This window comes from Bombus affinis, chromosome 4, assembly GCF_024516045.1.
Source record: "Bombus affinis isolate iyBomAffi1 chromosome 4, iyBomAffi1.2, whole genome shotgun sequence".
NCBI lineage: Eukaryota > Metazoa > Arthropoda > Insecta > Hymenoptera > Apidae > Bombus > Bombus affinis.
Window position 1 is genome coordinate 12988904 of NC_066347.1, and position 21851 is coordinate 13010754.

General features: G+C 37.7%; 1 protein-coding gene across 4 annotated transcripts in view; it reads left to right on the forward strand.

Annotated features, from left to right (window-relative positions):
* Positions 1-21326, forward strand: part of LOC126915074 (protein O-mannosyl-transferase TMTC1-like) — a 269186-nt gene extending 247860 nt beyond the window's left edge. For 2 of the 4 annotated variants that reach the window (XM_050719427.1, XM_050719430.1), the window contains exons 11-15: positions 1521-1661; positions 4191-4390; positions 4574-4709; positions 14754-14883; positions 17155-21326. In XM_050719427.1, coding sequence (XP_050575384.1) covers positions 1521-1661; positions 4191-4390; positions 4574-4709; positions 14754-14883; positions 17155-17340 — 793 coding nt within the window. In that variant the 3' untranslated portion in view covers positions 17341-21326. Of the gene's footprint in view, positions 1-1520; positions 1662-4190; positions 4391-4573; positions 4710-14753; positions 14884-17154 lie in introns of those variants that run through there. The other 2 variants (XM_050719429.1, XM_050719431.1) reach the window with 2 other exon arrangements.
* The last annotated feature ends 525 nt before the right edge of the window (positions 21327-21851 follow it).

Here is a 21851-nt window from a genome sequence, read left to right on the forward strand (position 1 = left end):
CATGACGATTATTTAGTCAAGGAGTATCCTTTATTTCGATAAGAAAGTTTAATTTAGTTCCGCGAAGTAGCTTCCGCTGAAAAATCGAGTTCCGCGCGTTGTTTCACATCCCCCGTCCACAGAAATATAATATTGTTCTTTAATCCTCGTCGCGATGTTGGGCCGAATTGCGTCGCTTCAAAGAATCACTGTCAGAATATACGTTTCTCGTCAGAAGTTAGGAAAGTTTTGTCAGAACGCGTTTCCACCATAATACATTTTCCCTAACTACGTTACTTCTAAATTGGGTTCGCAGCGGCGACGCGAGCAGCGGATTTAACTAAAGGCAGAATTGTGCTCTTAAATACGCAGCGTTGTTAAATATTTTCTGAAAATTAAATACCCATATGCGTTCCACATGCTATTCAAAGAAGAGGAGCGTGTTTAACCTGTTTGCACTTGAAGATAGGAAAATATGAGAAGTTTCATTATCCGAGCGAGACGTTTAACGATAAATGCGCTATTATGAAAGCAATCAGAAGAATTTATGCTTCTGTATATTTTACTGACGTTTATTTACTTTGGCTTTTATCCTTAATGTTTTCAACAGAACTCGAAGATTTATTCTTCGAATCTGAAATGAGATTATTCCGAAGCAATTCTACGAACAATACGAAGAAAATTTTCATTACCGAACATCTATCAACAATTCCAACCGGTTTAAGAAAACCGTTTAATCATTTGAAAATCAACCAAAACGCGCCACTTAATTTCCTCCGCTAACCATTCCTTGTTTCCTCTAACTAAACGATAATTAACTGATATCTACTGGTTCCTACTGCTCTGGCCAGTTCTATGGACATTTATTAATAAAGGAAACTTTCGGAAATTTTCGTCAAACGTAATTTCCTGTCCATGGAGAAAGGTGAATAGTTTCGCTCGAAAAAATTACCTAATTCATCTTTCACCCTACTGCGAATTCACCTTTCATTCGTACACGATGGCGTCTGCGCATGTAGCCGAATACAATCGAATCCTCGTCCACGATATCGAAAGCAAGAGTTCGCTGGTTTGTCATTATCTCGGAGATTCAGGGTGTGTCGTGCGTCAATACATTTTTTTTTCTTTTTTCAGTTTGAAGGCTTAGGTATTACGTGCAATATCTATATTCGTAGGAAACTTATGGAAAATATACGTATAAATATTTGTAACATAACGATTTCTTCGTGCAGTATAGATAAAATCCGCGATATTACGAAACAAAAACTGATTCGAGATTACATTGCTGTTATGCCTGCTTGTTTGTCGTTGTGTTCGAACATACGGCAATATTTTCACGATATTGTGCAAATTTGCGCTCGAAAAGATTCGAAGGATCGATGAAAATTATTCCGTTGATCAGCTCTATCGCCGATTATTACACGAGCACGTATGCTCATGGGGGAAACGGAATTACCTTCATGATTAAATGCATGGAAACGCATCGTGTTCCTCCGGATCATTAATCACTTTGTAAATAAGCGGTGTTTATTTGATTACAGGCTGTGGCCGACGTACGCTAGTGCGCATAACAACCTCGGAACACTTTCGGTGGGCGATCAAGCGGAGCAACACTTTTTGGCTGCGATACACGCTCAACCGGGACACGTGAACGCTCATTACAATCTTGGTCAACTCTACAGGTCAGTGACTATAAGTCATCGTGAAATAAATGTCAGATGTCATGTAAATTGCTGTTTACTTTATTTTTTTTTTTTTTATCTCTTAGCTATTATACAGAGGAATTTATTGATACTGATAATTTATAAATTAGAAATTGTAACATATAGCTCGTAAAAATTTGCTAATATAATGTAATAATGTTCAATAGCGTAGAAGGATATTGCAGAAAAAATTAAGAAACGTTCTATTTAACATTATTTTTTATTTATGCGTTGGTTCGTGTAAGATACAATTCTACGAATTAAATGCTCGGAGATTAACGAGGTAACATTAATTTAATTCTTCTTATTGAACTCACATTTACTAAAATCATAAATATTGATCTTATCATAACACATAACGATACAATATTAATTAAATTCAGTAGTATATTTAATCATCTCGTCATCGTTCATCCTGATTAACAATTTAATTAATCATAACAGTTATCGTTAATCATCGAACATTAATTACACTATAATAGACAGCTCAAACGATACCATTATTATCGACTACAAGAATCATGCACAGAGCCACTCTTTCGAGTTTGATAAGAACTTGTTTCCTCTGAAAAACGTTCACAAAGAGAAAACGAAACGATACGCTATCGCGTATCTATGGTAACGGTCTGTGAAACTCGCAAGTGAAGAAGCAACTCGTTCGTTTGTGTAAAAAAAGAATAAACGAGGCAGACGCGGCAGGAAACAACGAGTGGAAATCAAGGATAATTCTCGTTTCTCCGAATGCTCTGGAATCTAATGGTGTCTCCCATCACGCGGAGTAAACAGAGTTACAGGAAGAATCCCGAATCCAACGGCTTCCTGCTTTATTAATGGTATATCGAGGCAATGGTATACCGAGGTATACGCTACGCGATAAATTTAGCGTGGCAAGGTAATTCTAGCGGCGTGGTCAAAATTAAACTTTAATTAACGCCTCTTGCTTGATAAATTAATGTTTAATTGACGGCGGGAGCGAGGCGTGCGTACGTGCATACCGCCATTGCTCGTTCCGTCCACTCGCTGCTGTTGCTGCTGCGCTGTACTCCATTTTCGTCTCGTTCCGGCTTGCGGGGAAACATTGCCCATAAATTTTTCGGCTCTCTCCTCCACGAAAGTATTTTCCACCGTGAAATCCCTGGGAACGTGGCTCGCGGATTACTCGGCTTATGAAGTGTGTTACGGATCGTGGAATTCGAAGGTCTGATGGAACAACTTCGTTCGCGAATCGCTGATAACCACTTTTTCACCGATAACTAAACTGCAGATATTTATACGTTTATCGAAAATTCAAAGATGCACAGATTTACAGAGAATATATATAATGCACGAAAATATATAATATATCATGGGTATAACATAGATTATGATATTTAATGAATAAAAAGTATCTTTGCGTGGCTTCCATTCTTTTTTTCAGTTGTACTTATGAGGAAATACTTGAAAATGTGGATAATTTAATAACTAATACCGATGCGTATTTACCGTTTCTTTATAAATGAGAAATTAAAATCGACTTTTTCCATTAAACGAATGACCGCGTGATATACGGTCTTCAGTTTTAAATCTGGAAATTGAACTTCGATAATAGATCGTGTAGTAATATAATTAAAGAGATATAACAGAACATGAATCATATTAGGATCGTTTCAACATCAATACATTTTTATTCCTCGTTACTATCATCTTTAGTAAGAGATTCTAATGCCAAAAGAATTTAAATTCACCAACGAACAAAGAGCTAACTATCAAAATTGAAAATAAACATTAGCAGTCGTTAAGTTAAATTTTTGAGTACTGCATATAATTTTATTAGGTTAGTATCTATCTACCGGTCTATTAGGGAAAATTGTATTAATCAGTGGACGCAAAATTAGCGTCATGGACAGTGGCATTTCACGGAACGATGAAGCGCGCAGAATGCACAATGATGTACACGGTTGCGCATAGTACGTTAAAAGCAAGTACAGGCATCCATATCTTGATTGTAATCATGTTATACTTCGCGAGAATGATCGTCATACATGATTGGGATAGGTTGTCATAGTTAACGCGGTCGAAACACACCGAAATTTAATTGCCAATAAATCGTTACTCTACACAACAACTATATAACGTACCCTGTCAATTTTATTATTCATGTACAACGATATTTTCATTAAATACTTGCATGTAATAGGCACACTAACTAAGCACGCTCGATCGAATCAAACGATTCGAAGTAGATAAAGACTTTACTCGACAGACAAATATCTGTATTCGAGTCCTAATATCTGCTGACAATTGTAATCAGTCAAATCATCCAATTACATCTGCAAACGTTTCGTTATCGTGATCAGATGTGAAGAACAAAAGTTATCAATAGAAAGGCTGTATATATTTTCTAATGATATGAGTGTAAACAGAATAGTTAACATTTTTCCTAAATTTCGCTATCAGCTTTTCGAGTAACCTAATACGTACGTATATAAAATAAATTAACGTAGCGTGTTACGTGGTTCCATTTGCCAGGAAAACGAACAGGACAGAGGAATGTATACGGATGCTGCAAAAATGCGTATCCTTGGACCCGGCATATACGCCAGCCTATTTGGTGCTGGCGAGATTGGCAACTGGTCCTACCGCTGGCGTTCTTCTACGGCACGTGGTCCGATTACAACCCAAAAGCCCCGACCATCTCGCGGAATATGCATCGTGGTTGTACCAGAATGGTAAGTGACGGTGGTAAAACGGCTAAATAGCTTAAAGTAGGATAAAGCCCGACAGTTCCCGTTGCGACGGTCCAAAGTACGGGTTAAAGTAGTTTAAAGTAGCGAAACAACATCGGAACTCTGGCCGCGTAACGGCCCTGCTTCAGCTTTATACTCACGCCAAATCGTCGTCTGTCTCTTCAGGCAAATGGCTACCCTCTCTCAAGTACTACCTCAAAGCTATGGAGGTCTCACCGTCGCACAGATCGTCGCTTCTGGGAACGGTCAGGATACTGAGATCAAGGGGTCAGTGGCCCAGAGTTCATCAACTTATCACCAGGTAAGTAACTTCAACCAATATGCCGAATTTTGGTATATGTGCGTATTCGTACAAGCTTGAATATTTTTGATGCCATTTGATGAGATTAGGGAGGAAAATTTCTTGAAACGTATGCGATATAGCGATAACGAATGAAACTTGTCGCTCATTTAATAGCACAGCATAGAAATGACGTTACGTCGATATAGACATGTTCATATCATTATATTGCGTCGTTGATTTGGTAGATGAGTGAGAAAATGTCCGAAATGAATTTTGAAATATTTGCAACAATTGCTTATCTATAAAAACGTCATTCTTTTATGCGCTGAAATTAGATTATTCAAGAAGAATCGTATAATTGAAAAGCTGACATGGTAATTCTTTTTTAATTTTTTTTCTATTTTTTATGCATCAAACCGATTTCAGGAAAAATTTGCTTTTTCTATATAGTTGTGTTATTACTCTTTCAGCAAATCGATGATACGTATACTAAGAACAAATATAATATGAACGTTGTTGATCTATATGACGCCATACTATTAAGTGAGTTGCGTTTTCACTGGCACACTAATTAATAATTAATGAAGATAGAATAAGCTAATAATTCTCATACGTAGATGAACAAATTCAATACGTGTAATGACACAGTAATGTAATCTGGTATAATAACAAGCTTTACATTGAAATACAAATGATCGTATCGATGTTCTCATTATCTCGTCGTCTCTAACTTTATTAATTAAATAACTCGCTAGAAAAACTGTTCACTTTTTTCACCAGAGATAACTTTATCTTAAACGACGTTTGTTGCAACGCATCGCTTATTACTCCTTTCGTTTTTCCAGATCATTTTATTAAAATACATAAACGAAATATACACCATAGCTGTGGCGTGAGCAGCAACTCACATAATTGAAATAACGCAATGTACGCGTCGACAGCAACCAATATAATAAGCTGCGATAATTACAATTATACATCCTATTAATCTCTGTTTTAATACCTATCGCACAAAAGCGAATTTAATTATCACCAAACCAATTCACGTAGAAATCAGTGTACAAACATTTAAGCAAGTTCAAACGGGAGAATTCTGAAGGTAATAAAAGAATACGAATCACTGAAACGGACGGATGCGTTGCAACTTCACCAGCCGAAAGGAATATTAATGCTAATTCACGGGTGTGTTGATCATCGTTCAGCCTCGACTCTGAGAAGTAAATTGGCAGAAGTAAACGAAAGCTCAGCGGAGAAACTCTTTTGATACCGATGAAAAATGCCGCAGCTCGGCCGCTCGTCGACAGTGCAAACGAATCGTTTGGAACAGCTTAGCAACTTCGACTTTCGGAGTTGACATGGAACTTTCATCCCTGGATAGCAATCGCGTCGTTTGTCCAGTTTTCAACCCCTTGTTCCCGCGTGCATACGTATGTACCTGGATTATAGAGTGGTCGGCCAACTAACCCCTTGCATTCAGTTCGACCTTCCTCCGCTTTTCTCCTCCACTTTTTCATCCTTCGTTTCGACGCAAAATTATCATCGGTCGTGGCTAACCCTTCGAATGCAAATTCTTCGTGTAAATTAATAACAAGTGGAAAGGATTGTCGTAACGTGTTGTGTTCAATTGCGCGTTGTACCGTGTGTAAACGATGTCTCTTACGATACGACGAGTCCCGCGGGTTTAGTGTTTTTAATAACACGCGTCCTTTTGTTATATCTCCGGAAAGGAGAGAAAGAGCCTGAGGTCCATCTGCGAAAGGGTTAAATTCCCCATAGATGCATAAAGATCCGTTATAACACGCAACGCCCCTCTCGGAGACTCGCGTATTGCAACCCCCTGACGCCTCGCAACGCAAATAGCATCCATAAAAAAGGCACAGTAAATTTGCCGGCGACGATTCGCGTTGTTTTTGCAGGCGGCGCCCTGGAGGTATGTGCGAATGAATGCACGCGGAATCAATTCTTTCTTGCTGACCAAAATTATGGTACAGGGATCTCGGTGATCGATAAAAAGCCAGCGCGCGGTCAGTTTTCCAGCGAACGAGTTTAGAGGATTGCAGAGGGGTATATTGTTTTTTTTCATTTCTTTCTTTTTTTTCCAATTGGAGTTAGGAGGAAGAACGAGCTTCGTTCAATTAGTGAGTTTTTATGGGTTGTCGATTGACATTGAAAACCTAGACGTTTGATTTAGGTGGACGCAAAAAAATTCCGTGCCCATCCGGTTTAATCGCTTCGTATGGGCGGTTGTGTTCTCGTGTCAGCAGAAGTGTGATTGACCGATATTCGGTGGTAATATGTACGGTTTTAGTGAAGCGTTGATTGGAATAGCAAGTGATTAATTCCTGGAACTGGTCGAACAATCGTGACGGTGTTATATCTGTTACATGCTTTGTGGATATATGGAATTATTTGTATAAAAGCACATGTTGGTGGCATATGTGATTTTGCCAGCTATTAATAGGTAAGTTAGATTAGGTTAGAAAGATTAGCAGAAGACAAAGATATATTGCTTTGGTCTAAATGTATAAAGATAATTAATCCATTTATTATAGGTAATTTATTGTTACAGAGAATCTATTCATTTGAAGTTTCAATAATTAAAATCGTTCTTCTTGTGATGTACCTATAGATACAGAATTGCAGGGGATTAACTGATATAATTAGGAAGATTATATTATATTTCGATAAGAAAATGGGAAATCCTTATGATATTACAAGACAAAGGATGATGATTTACTAGCAACAAATTTCATAATTCAATACCAGACGACCATCGTTTGATAGCCGGGCCACGTTTATTAAAACGCGGTAGATCAAAGTTTGTTTCCTCTCCCCCTAAAACCGAAAAGTCACTATGCAGTCAAATTTCGCATCGTTTCAAAATCACCGTGATAATGGTAGACCCTGGAGAGGTGTTACGGTCGGCAAGAATTGCGCGAGCTTGGCGCAGTTTCAGAGGGTTGAACTACCGAATGACACAGGCGTGGTCAACCAACTGGTCCGGTCAGACGATAGTCGACTATACACGCAGGTTAAATTTTGGAGAAACAACGCGAAAAGTGGTGATGACTGGTTGGAAGTGGAGGAGAGAAAGGGAGATCGAGCAGATTGACGACACCTACGCTATCGGTGTGTAACTACCACAACGCGCAAAGATTTCAATATGCAGCGTTTGACAGATGTGCCACAGCGTGCAAATTTTAAATGCAAATATAAATCTGCCATGCAGACCGCAGAGGCCGGGTATGAGCAGCGGGGGTGGCGAAGGGTTTCGAAAGGGGGTGCAAACGTTCCAGCGGACCAACGAGTGTACAGCGGTGGAAGAACCGTTTCACACGCTTCTCGCGTCTCTGTGTATGTGTATGAGTTTTCGTGGAGGCGGGGAACACAGTAATTACAATACTCTACTCCTTTGTTTTCTGCCGTTGGAAGTCTATATTAGAGGGAACGGCTCGTGTAGTTTGCGTCCAGTTGATAGTTACGAGATCTTTTTCATTAGCATCAGCTTAATGACTGTTGTAAGTAGAGCGAGGCGAACGGAGGCTTTGCAGATTTGTTCACGGTTTTTCGTTAACCTGCGACACTTTTTTCCACGAACTGAACCGCGTATTGATAATAGGATGATACTTGTTTGCCAATTCCAGGTATTTCGCTGAGAAATGATTAAAGATCGTTGCTTGATTAGAGGATTGGTCAAACGAACTTATTGTTTCTGTGCGGTACTTGGTACATTGGAAGTTTCGATGAAAGCTGGTGCGGAAGTTTCATATTCAATCAAAATTTAAATATATTTCGTAAATAGTATCTTCGTCGTTACAGACATTTGGAACATTTGTTTCTATGATTTTATGTATATTTTTTTCATGTATATACTTTTTATGTATATTTGGCTATTTTTATGTAAAATGAAACGTATTAAAATTTTGTGATACATTTGAAACAACGTTAATAGCACGTGCAAAAGAATGTGAATGTGTTGGAAGAACGGTTCCTTTATTCGTCGAATTTCTTTTACACACATCCAAAAAATGCTATCTAACCTGGAATAAATTTTTAGAGACCTTCATCGATGAATTTCTTTCTGGAACGTTCAAAAAGCTCGAGAACAGATTTGCAAAGCAAATTTAGCAATCTTCGCGTACAAACATTCTTTATGTACATATTCGAGAAATTTTTTACGAAAGCCAAGTTTACAAAGTAATTGAGAACTTTGTATGGTAAAGGATTTAGGTGACAAAAAAGCGACTTCTTTATTGGCAATAAATATGAATTGCACGTGAAATACAATAAAAATGTTATAGATATAATAACAATATTAGAGATGGCTGTATAATAAATATCGAGATAATATCGAGTCATTATCGGTTGTTTCAAAAATAGGAGGTCACGGTATTTCAAAATTACGATCGGTAGAGGTATATCTGAATTATTCACAGGAAAGAATCTTTTTAACGTTTAAATTTGTTACAGTTCTCACAATTGTATATCTAAATTTCACTCTTCTTAGAATAAATAAACAGACTTTTTTTAAAAAGCACTTTGACATAAAATTGGCACAAAAATTCATGCATATCAATGATTCTTTCGTGCTGTATTTTCTTCAAACAAAAACTGAACAGAGTTCTTAACAATAAAAAAGATACGATAGACAACGAACCGAAAGTGATGCAAAAAGTGCAACAGGGAAAAGTTAACCCTTTGAGGATAGACATTTTACAATACTTCGCACAAGATCGAACTCCGTGATAACTGATTTCACGATTAAAGAAAGGATAATTAATCTTTCTCTGTTCAATGGAAATGAAGCGATATTCCAATGTTTCGCCGTTTTATCCCTTACAAAGATTATTTAAAAAGTGAATTAGGCAAATACGATATTCAATCACAATTGTACATTTCAAATTCCATGCAAGATAAAAATCCAATCGTTCGCTAATTGTAAGGCGAACAATCTGTTCGACTGACAAAAATAGCAGATGACAGGCTTAGGTGTCTGTTCGGCAACGTAATAATAATAAAATGCTGTGGACCCTCGAGATTTATTTATTTCTGCGTGCAGCCATACAGCTGGGTTGCCGCGGTCCGGAAAATATTGATTCGCCGTTTAAGTGGATTGCGCTTCTAGCAGTCGCAAACGGCAACGCGCTTGTAAATAAACCATAAAGCGATAAATTTGTCAAATCTTACACCGCATTTTCGGTCGTTTCATTGTTCATCCCTTCGCTAAATTCGACTTATGAATTATTCAAGCGGATGAATAATTCAACGGAAGAACTACGGAACTGGCCAACGTTTAACCATGAGCTCTTCCGTTATATATAATACAAATCATCACGCGCATAATTCGCAAACGCGAATCGCGCTATCAAACGACGCTTGTCGGTAATCAACGGAGAAGATTCGAAAGAAATCCTCCTGTATGTGTGCCAGTGTAGCTGATTGTTTCCGAACGACTCACATTAGAGACCTTCTGCACATTGATATTACGCAAATAAATTTGTTCGCCATTAAAATATCACGAGCAGAGAATGAAACTGTTTGAAAATCGTAGATACAATTTTGGGTATAATTGAAGTGAAACAATCGAATTATTATAAACTTTGTACGATGCTGAGATTTTTACGGCTTATTTATTTCGATATATGGTAGAATGGCTTTCACTTTGCAGCGGTTGCACGAATGTCAAATTAACTTCTCGTAAATCGTCAGTGGTTTTCGTCGATTGGTTCCAGATTCCATTTACGCTCTGAACGCACAGCTACTGTTTTAGATTTAAAGTATAGCATTGGGCAATTTATTTAGCTCACTAGCCGTTATTTAAGCGGCAGAATTAAATTGCTAAACAAATTTATGTGTATTGAAATGTTTAGTTAAAAAATTAATATGAATCCATGTGCAGTGGAAATTCATTGTGAGATTCATTTTTATCCAGGTATCTGATTACGCATAATTTAAGTAAGTTGCCTTTTTTAAGGCAAAAAATAAATTTTCCTTCTGGTTAACTTTTATCTTATATATATAAAACGCGTCCAATTTCTTTGAATTACATCTTTTAAAGTTGCTCAGCAGCCTGTTACCGAAGATACATAATCATAAAGGACTGGTTAGAACCTTTGTCGTGTCATCCATAAATCTAAATAACTGAACGTGTTTCAGCAAACGAATGAAAATAAATAATGTAAAATAGAAGTGAAAATGTCTGCACGTCTCCTTTGACAAACTTTTGTCGTACAGTTTTGAGAAGCTCCGACCTAAAGTAGAAAATCGTAATTACAGTGGAATTATACGAATTATATTCTTTCGCGGAAAATTATAAATTGTATTAGGATGAAAATGTTGACGTAGATATTTCAAAGATAGATTGTAAAGAACTCGAAATTCACATTCTTCGTAATTATATCTAACTCTTCCCATTGTAATATTTTATATAATAATTTATATCACATTATATTATAAAATTATAAAAATATGATTCACTCGATTTCTATGTTTCTAACTGTTTTAAAAAAATTTAATGAACTGTCGATTTTCTGGAAGCACAGCCCTCTGTTATGGCGAGGGTTATCTAGACAGACGAAAGCGTTCAATTTCAATCACAGAAATATTTCAACGCTAAACTAATACCATATTGGAAACAAAATTGTGCGATGTACCAGTTAAAAATACTGACTGACGCGTTATCTACGTTGACATGGACGCGAATGGTTTTACGAACCGATGGAAAATTATCGAACATTAGTTCGATCCACATCGTTTGCAGTCATTTTTTAAAATCCGGTCAGCATGTGTTTCCTGTAAATCTCTATTTTTCGTAGGGGAAAATACTCATTCGTGGCGGGATTGAATATCGAGATGCAATTTATTTTAGAATGAATAATTTTTGCAACGGAATTTAGAATTATTATATTTGTCCCGAAACTGATAAAAAAGATGAATAAATTATTTTTTAACGATAAAGAGCTTTGCTGACGTACTAAAAGTTTTATCAAAAAATGTAGACAATTTAAAATTCATAATCCCTGTTCAAATATTAAAATTTTAGTAAAACTAAGAGACGTCTTATGACTTTTGATCGGAAATATATCTACCTTTATTTTTATTAGATCAGCGTATAATATCCAAAAAAATGCATTTTATAAATTGAAATTAAACGAAAAAAGAATACAACAAAACGTTGAATCCTATTCGACATAGAACAGCAAATAGGTAATTCAAGCTAAAATTACGAATTAGCAAGTCGTCTGAAAATAACGTAAAAATGTCAAGTAGATCGTACAGCATCCCCTTTATACAGCGTAGCTTTTTCAAACATATAAATTCCGGGGGAAGCCACTGCGTCAGAGGATGATTCCATAGGCAGCGATAACGTCGTCACCGTTGCGTTAAGCGCTCGTCGAGCTGATAAATCGGGAATTTACTGACGCTACCTCCGATTCTGTATTTTCGGCCTGTCGAGCTTGAAATCGTGTGCACCTATTCACGCGAGCAGATTTTTTGGAAAATTTACGAAATACTATACATTCGAAAGGTACAGGGGAAACGGTGGTCTTAAAACGCCAAGCGAGCTCGACAGTGATATACAAATATCGAAACTTGATCAAATTCTTCTTCTGTCACAGTGTATACCAATTTCGATAAAAACTTCTATTTTACGATATTAAGTTTTCGATGTCTTTATTTTTAAGTTCAGTATTATCGAAATATGTTAAAAAATCGATTACTTCCTTACTTCTTTTTCCTCCATCGAATATAAGAAAACGAAATAAAGTCTTTCGCTAAACAAATTGCTCAACTGTCCTTATATTACGTACATGAGACTTATATATCGCACGTATTTATCAATCGCGACCTATCAACGCTGCAATCGGAAATTAAGGGGTAGTTTCACGTCGTTTTAACTCGGCTACGTTAGAAAGAAATGAAAAGAATAGTAGAATGCGACGAAGAGTTGGGGTGTTTCGCGTTCGAGAAACTAAGTGTTCTCTCGCGAGGGTGAATTAGCCGGGGAGTAGTTACCTGGTAACGACATGCAAAAAGACGCGCAAGGAATTGAAGAAAACATACGACGAAAGGAAGTGGGAAAGAATAGAACGCGGGAAGCTGGAACTCGCGTGGCCTCTTATTTCCTTATGAAGCGGCGCGAACGTACCGAACAGCGTAGCTGAAACGAGGAATGCCGTATCTTGAAGGAAATTCCAAGGCCGATGAAAATTATCGCGGCGCCGCACCGTTCCGGAAGGCATGCGCAAATATTCCGCGAAAATCGTTTAACAAGGCGTCCCTGGAAATTTTCCTTTGGACTGCTGGAATTTTATAATCGCCCTTTTCTCCTTCAGCGCGTATTTGAACTCTGCTCCTATCAAGCTTTTATAATATCGTGTTCATCTAGAAGATCTCGCATAGAATATTTAAGATAATCGATGTTCAATGGCTCAGGAAAATATTTAAATACTAGTAGAAACCTTTTATTAATTTATCTACGTATTACGTGGATTATGAAAAACGTTTCGAGATTTCATTAGCAGTGTACTACACGTGTATTCTGCGATTATCCAGGATCATTGAATATAACGAACGAAAGGAACAGAAAACTGAGAATATCTAAAAACATTTTGGAAAGAAAAGGCTGAAGATGAGAAAGATAGTAGAATTGGAAAACTTGCTTACAATCTTGTTATGATATCAATACATGTTATTCTTTAATCTATAAAGTATTTTCTTCTTTTAATGCAACTCAATCGAGATATACTGAAAAGATCGAGGACGTGTTCGTTCGTTATCTTTTAAGCGAGATTGCGTTATATAAGCTGTTACCAGAGAGAAATAATGACTATAATTTCTTAACTGAATAAAGGAGAACAGAGTTAGCACAAAGATAATAATAAAATTTCAGTTTTCTCAAGTTCAAAGTGCTAGATAAGACATTTTAACTAAGCGGCGCAGTATATTTGGTAGACGCAACAGGGTGTACGTTTTAAATAATCTTTATTTCCTGCTCGACGTTCAACTACGTGTTCGTTCTTGGCGAGAAAATATCAAGAGTTCCCAGGTTAATGTTCCGAGGGAAGTATGTGACACGATAAAGGATCGCGCGCGCGTCCTCCTTGGAGCTCGACTATTGACTCCTGATATTCACCCTCTTTTCCGCTTCGTAAACACGCCGCTCGGCCGCGAAAAAAGAGCTGCCGAGAATGAACTGCGCGCGCGGAAGTGACGCGTGAAAAGGGTGTGTCATTTACGAATTTATTTTATCGAGAGGGTGTGAGACGTTCGCTAGAAACTCCATCACCGGTGAATGCAAACCATGACTTGCGACCGTCTGGCAATTTATTTCGCAGCTACCTTAGATGCATGTTTCCTCTCTTATTATAAAGCCAAGGGATCGAACATTTTTCGATCTCTGTCGTTTTAAATCAACAAATGCAAGATTATTCGTTTTATTTAGATGACGCGTTCGAATTCACCGAGAATGAAGCATTATATGAGAAAATTTCGTTCTTTTGTTACGTTTAATGAGTTAAAATTGTCTGTTCGTTCGGTTAATGCGTTATACACAATCTCATATACACGTATTGTGTAATAACATTAAATTTAGTATAATATTATTATGAAATAAATTGTATACTAACTTTGATACGCGTATAGACAAGGTTATATGCTGTGAAAATGTTATATGTTTATTTAATAGAATCAAAATGTTGAAGATTTAGTTAAAATAGTAAAGGTTCGAAACATATTGCGAGTTTTATTATAAGTAATTTTACATTTAATTGTCAAATTATACGGACTATTATAGCTTTTAATATCTTCATTCCGCTTTTGTTATAAATTTAGAAACAATTAAAACAATTTAAAACGATTGAAATTTATCGAAGTTTGCTATTTTATCTGCACGCTAGTGACACGTGATTGATTATTAATAAATCTGGAAATGTGGAAAATTCTCTGACCTCGTAAATAATGCGCTGAAGTGAATATTTATTGTCCTACTCGAAGAGGTCATTTAAAATTTTGATCGTATTTGGAGCAGCTTGAAATATGTTTTGCATATTTACGTTTCAGATGGCATCTGATGTTACGAGCGAAACGAGGTGGCCTCGTATATCGTGGCGATCTTTATATACGCGCGTGGCAGCTGCAAAGTGAATCTCGTCGTCGAGCGCATCAACATCAAGGAAATATCTGCTTGTCGGTCAGTAATTTTCATTTCTATTTAGATAATATTCATGGCGAATATCATGCAAAATCGAGTATCATCGAATCAAATGTGAAAATTATATAATATAATATATTTCACAAATCTCTGAAACCTGATTTTCTCAAAAAAAAAAAAAAAAAAAAAACGAAGCTTTCGACAAAAGACTTTCATATCGAATTTTTACTCTTCCTTTCAAGAAAATTCATTCCCCTGCACAATTATCTTTTTTTATTCACATTCCTGCGTTATATAAATAATTAGGGGATGAGCGTGTTCTACGGCTAAAGCTGGTACGAAAATATTGTATAAACAAAAGTCCTTGAAAACGTTATCAAAAAGTTGGTTTTGAACGCGAACAAAATGGTGCTTTTATTTTTAACATCGCACAGGATCAAAAAATAAATAAGTAAATAAATGATATTAACGTTACGCTTTAATAGATACAAGGCAAATGTGCTGAATTAATTATTTACGTATCGAATAAATTCTATAGTACACTGATGCGTTAGAGGCTTATGAATAATATTATATGTACTTGGAATACGAAAATACATAGAGACAACGTAAAACCAACATGCGACTGGATTAGTTTATAAACCGATTTATCACTTAATTTATTTAATTCGCTATGTTTAATTCACTAAATCAATACGAAACAGGAATATCATTTATCTGGGAATAAATCCATTACTTCCTGCCTCATATATTTTCTGCAACTTGACGATAAATCACTTACAGCGTTATATTTATTTTTACCTATAAAATATATTGTCGAAACTTGTACGATAATCCGTAACACCAGCGCATCATAATACCATTGTATTACAACAATAATTAATTACAACTCGCAATGCTATATCGCTCGAGTGAAATTATAAAACTTCTGATAATAAAATTTATTAGTTTCTCCTTGATCGTCGAAATTGGTTCTACTGTAGAAACGACACGATCGGAAACGGCTACATAATATTAATACTTCTATTAAGTTTCAAGACCGCTTGACGTTCATCCTGCATTATGACCCTTTCCCTTTGATCCGCGCGTTTTAATATTTCCGTCATTCTTTCGGCGACGTTCGCTTCATTTCGCCTGCGAACTTAAGAGTCTTTCCCTTCCATGTCGTGGAAGATGTCGTGATAAAAGTAATTGAACGAATTAGTGGGAGGAAAGTCGGATACCGCGAGCCAGTCGACGCTTCCAGTGACCTGTTAAACTCATTGACAGATTACTTGAGATTCTTCGGTTACGTCGTATCGCCATAATTCTAATTAAATAGATTCGGCTCCGCTAGGGCTTCTTCCTGTTCCCTCTCGTTCTACGTTCATTCCTGCCCCTTTCTTCACTGGCGCGCCCCTTCAAAGCAGTGCTCGCTCAGAGCTTCGGCACAATTCGTTCCAGTCGTTAACGATTCAACCCTGTAGAAACTTGCCCACTTTGAACCGACGTCTCTTTCTTTCATCCTGTCGTTCTTCTTCCCCTTTGTTTTTCGATCAAACGTTTCCTATTGATTTGTTATAAACACTCTTTTCCTTATATTTCTCGCGATTGCATGAACTTTCTATTTTTGTTATTGAATGAAGTACTTTCGTTTCGCTATTGCAGAATATACTAATATTAGAAAATATACTAATTTTTTGAGTAATTTAATTCTCTTGTTACACACTAGGAAATCGTGGATTTCAAATTTTGAAGACTGTCAAGTTATATTTCAACAAATTATTCGGTATCACCTGAAAGTAAATATTAATAATTTAGAACTTACAAACTCGCCCTTCGACCGATTCTTAAACTTAAATCCACAAAACACCAAAACACTACTTCTATACGACTATTTTATTATAAATTTCCTATTTCATTCGTATCACAAGTACCTTATAACGTAAAATACCAGCCAAGTAGAGTTCTGTTAAACTTTTTCAATAAATGTGTAATGCGTAGATGTCCTAATACTTTGGCCTAGCGATATACTCGCTTCCCAGCCTTCGATATCTCACAAAATTCTCACAATATTCTCCTTAAATTCAGCCACGCTCGTCGAAACCCACCTTCTCCCTGTAAAGTAGAAAATAAGCGACAGATGAACCACCTGTTTAGCCGCGGCGAAACAACGAAAAGTCAGAGGCGTTGATCCGCATGCGGGGTTGATTAGCCACGATCGGCGATCCGGGGCGATAGTCCCCTCGACGCGTGTTCCAGCCCGTGTACACTCGACGAGGCAGTAAACGTCAGGGTTCCCCTTCAAACATGTCGAATTGTCTGTTGCAGCAGGGCGGTTGTTCGACACCGCGTGTCGCCAGCGTGTCAGTGCAGCTCGAGCAGGACAGCAACAAGTCGGAACAGCTGGAGCGAGCGCCTCGTTGCAACGTACGTACCTGTAGACAGTCTAGAAAGGGAAAGGCACGCGTGACCGCTCCCGCGCTTCTCGTCCAGAACCTCCTGGAGACGCTCTAGCTCGCGAAACTCTTCGACTAACTCTCCACCTATGTCTCTGTTTCTCATCCTCTCGCCTTAAACGCTGGCAGTTCGACGAGTTTCTGTCTGTCGATGTGTTCGTGGCTCGAACAGCTCCGAGTCTAGGACTTGTTGGTACTCTCGGCTACTTTTCGCGTGTTTCAGTTTCTGACAATGCGAACGAAAGGAGAAGAAACGGAAGACGAAAATATAGGTGGTTGTTTCCGCGTTTTTCCGCGTGACACTCCAGGTGTATGCGACGACCAGTGAAATGTCACGAGGTGGCCGAGAAATACGCGAAGTCGAGGAAACGTTCCACTTCGAACGAGTTGCGGTATTTAAGTATTCGATGTCTACGATATGATAAGCACCGCGGGTGCAGCAGACGTCGATCACAACGACTGCGTTTTCATTGAAGAGGACCAAGCGAGCAACGCATCGACTAGGTTCCCCGTTTACAGTCTACCTTCGGGTAATACGAAACGAAGCGATGGAAGGTTCTAACCGAAATAAAAATGAGAGTAACGTAGTTGGAGTCTGGCGATAATCTTTTGGACAAGTAACTGATCGGCGTTGGTTATATAGTTACTACTATCGTCGAGGTAGCGTCGACGTGTTTTTAAACAATTATTCGCTGTACTTTGAGTGTGCTTTCGACGTTCTCAGAGAAACAGCGCTCGTCGCGATGCTACCGGTTCGCTGGGTTTCTTCCGTGTAATTTTTTTTCTCGCGATCGAGAGGGATTTCGAGAGGAAACGTTCGGTTGGGGAACGAAACGAGTGAAACAAGAATCTAACGAGAGTCGATTCGTAAATGAAGCCTTAACCCAGAACCCCTTAATGATCGTTCTTTTTTCCAGAAATACGCGGATCGACGAAGCATACGACAAAATACACGACGTTCGTGATACGTTGAAAATATCGCGAAGACCTTGTACGACCGATCGATAGAGAAAATTACACGATCACGAGGGTGAAATCTGGTTTACGCTTTTCTTCCGCAGAAGCGTCGTTTCGAAGAGTATTTTTCTTTCTCTACGTCGTTCCTACGAGACAGAGACGCATGCGTTCATAGCGGACAATATTGATAAAAATGGACTGAAATATGATCGGAGAAGCCCTTGGTAAATGTGTAAATATAGTTAATTAACCACATTAATTGGTCCCTATTTCGCGACGACACGACACGTCGAACTTTGATCGAACAGAGAGTCAAGTTACTCTGAAATTTATTTTTCACACGTGCATCGAGGATGATCGGGCAGTATTACAGAGACACGTACACAATCGACTCGCTATCGTCATAATCGTTTTCCTCGGATCGTTCTTCTGTGCGTGTTTTGTCTCTAATTGCCGGACACGTAGTTCTCCGCACATATGTAATTACACGGTGCCAATATTTAGCGTTTAATTAAACGTATCGGCGTTTCTGGCCGTTTGGTATGGCTTTTGTAAGAAAATCGAGTAAGGAAGTGTGCGTCGATGGAAGAAAGAGAAAAGATAATAATGATGTACGTCATTCTTCGATGAGCTTTGTTCGGCAACGTATCGAACGTTTGGCTAAAGCACGATTTATTATCCATGTGTTAAAATGTCGATTACGAGAGATAATAATTTGATTGTAGATATTTATGCGCTTATGAAAAATTTTCAAGGTGCAAGTATGTACAGAACGTACATAATATACAGAAATATATATAAAGTATTCGAAATAAAATATATAAGTTATAATATCTAATAATATTTAGGTTTTATTTTTTTAATTATATTCTTAAAAATATAAACGTGTATTACACGAGTTAGTAATAACTGGCAGTTTAACAATGATACTGTAATCGAAGGAATATAAATAATCGTTTTACTTTTCGATCCATGACTACGCTCGTCTTTCCAACATTGTTTTATTTTATATTTTTCGCACAATAAATCTATTCTTTTTTTCATATATATATGGCACGTTCTGATATCATCATCCGATAAATTTTGGAAGCAAATGAGTAGAAATAAAAAATGACATTCTAACAATTTAATAAATTCATTTCAGCATTTCAATTCTTCTTAATCAGAAACAATAGATATTTAGGAATTAGTGATAGATAAAAACAAGCCGATTTCGGAATACTCTCCGACCTAGATTAAACCAGGTCGGAAACGTACAACCAATCAATCGAAGTTTCATTTAAAAGCAACCGATGAAACCCACGATCGGTGAATCGGAACGAAAGGGAAACTCGTTCGACGTCCTCCAGCAAGATAGACGGATCGATCGTAGCTACCGTCTTTCCATCGGTAAACCGAGAAATCGTGTGTTGCTACACTCCTAGAAACGTCAGAAGGAGAAACGGTTTTCAATTAAAAGGAAGTCCGATGGCGGCGAGTTCTTTTGTGTATCTTTTGGTTCGATAGGACGTCCAAGTTTCTCGTTCGAACGTGGTCGAAAGTGACGCAGCACGTTTCTTTCGTTTCTTTTCCGCTTTTATTTTTTCGTTCTTTTCGTTGATTGCACGCCCGTGCTTGCCTGTAGTCGTAAATCGTCGCTTTAAACGAACGCCCTCGTCGAAACGTTGCCAAAACTTAATGGAAGACCAATGTATATACGCTGTATACTAACAAAAAAAAAAGACTCGAGAAAACATCGAAAAGTTCGGCGATGCTTATTGAACAATTCTCTATTACGATATTGTACGTTTGAGTAATAATAATTCGAGTGAATTTCTCACGCAAATTTCTTCAAATCGGTCGCTCTCGAGAGCATTAAATGTGAAAGAAAGAGAGAGAGAGAGAGAGAGAGAGAGAGAAAGAGAAAAGAGAGAAAGTCGTCCAATGGAAGCTTCAAATAAGATTCGTGGATGTCAAGATGCACGAACGTGACGTGAATTTGTAGATAACGTTTGCGTTGGTTCATGTATACGTTCTATCTCCTCCTACGACCCACGCATTCCTCCTCATTCACGTATTCCCCCGTATCCCTCTTTTCTCGTCGAAAATTTTCGAATCGAAGCACGTTGGTGATGAAACAGAGGAGACTGTCATTGGCCAAGCAGCAATTTACCTCACGAAACTGCTTCTGAGGATCGATCTCGTTGTCAGTTACGAACGAGATTCCAGCAACGAGGTCGCTAGAGAGTCGGTAGTCGCTGAAGGTCGATTCGATCAAGATGAAATATTTTTTTAAATGTGCTGTTGCACGAGTGCCGACGTTGCTTCGGTTGAATCGTGTCGCTTGGTGTTGTGCGAAGGATATATTTTTTAGAAAATCACGTTTGTGTTAGGGTTCGATCAAAATGGAAATTTGATCAGACATGAAGAATTTGCAAGGATAAGGTCGTATTTATTTAGAAATATTTTGTATTTTATATCCACGATATTTAAATATTTCTTTCATTGATCGAAACACGCAACACTTCGTGTACACGCGACGAAATTCATGCGAATATTATTTGCTTGATTCTTTAAAATCGAGACTAGCGTTTAAAAATACGCGTGCATATGAACCAGAGCGACTGAGTGTTCGGAAAAACTGGTGCGACGATACTTTTCATTTGGAAACGGTGTTGTAATGGAACCGACGTAATTTAAGGACCCATTTAATTCCTTGAGACGACGATGTAAACGTTATTTTATTATCGTAACGAATAGGTAACGGAGAAGTATTTATATAGCTATGCTTTCTTACCAGAACGGTACCGAAATTGTTACAATAATTGCTCAGCGAATAAGGCGAACAGACGAGAGTTGTTCATCGCTTATTGTGTACAGTACAACACGAATAAAAAGAGAAAACAACATACGGCATCGTTTTTCAATCTTACGGATCGAGTATCGTACGCGAATTTTTACAATTTTTATTCCCGACATATTTATTGTATTCTGTTTGTACACAGAACTGAAGCCTATGGATAAAAATGAGCTTAAACGAACTTATTTCACGGAAAACAATGTGTCACAAAGAAGCTACCTATGTAAAAAAAAAAGGAAGAAAGAAAACAGGTAAATGGTAAAACAGAAATGTGTGAAACGGCTCAACGCTCCTGACATACACACACGCGAAACCGAACAAATCCAACGATACATTTCGAGGTTCGTGTTGAATCGCCAAACCAAGTTCAGTTCCTACCAATTTTCGGGGAATACAGAGTTCGAAACGATTCGCAGAAAACTACCTGTCGCGTTACTTTCGCATTTTCATTTCCCGGCGAAATTTCTGATTGGCAGGGTCGATTGTTCCACGAGAGTCGATCGTCGTTGGGTGTCTATAATGTAGACGAACGGGATAAGATTCCGCGTCGATCTGACGTTTCATGTTCTTTACAGTGGTTGAAAAACCTTAATAAAAAAAAAGTAAGGATTCTTTTCTTTTTCTTCCTTTTCCCCGTTTTCCTAAATAAGCATTTAACGTCGCGTTCACTTCTGGATCATTAGCGACGAGAATCTAAAATATAACGATAGATTTATAACGATGGTTTGAATCGATCAGGAATTTAATGGTATCCTTTTACTCTAGAATTACCA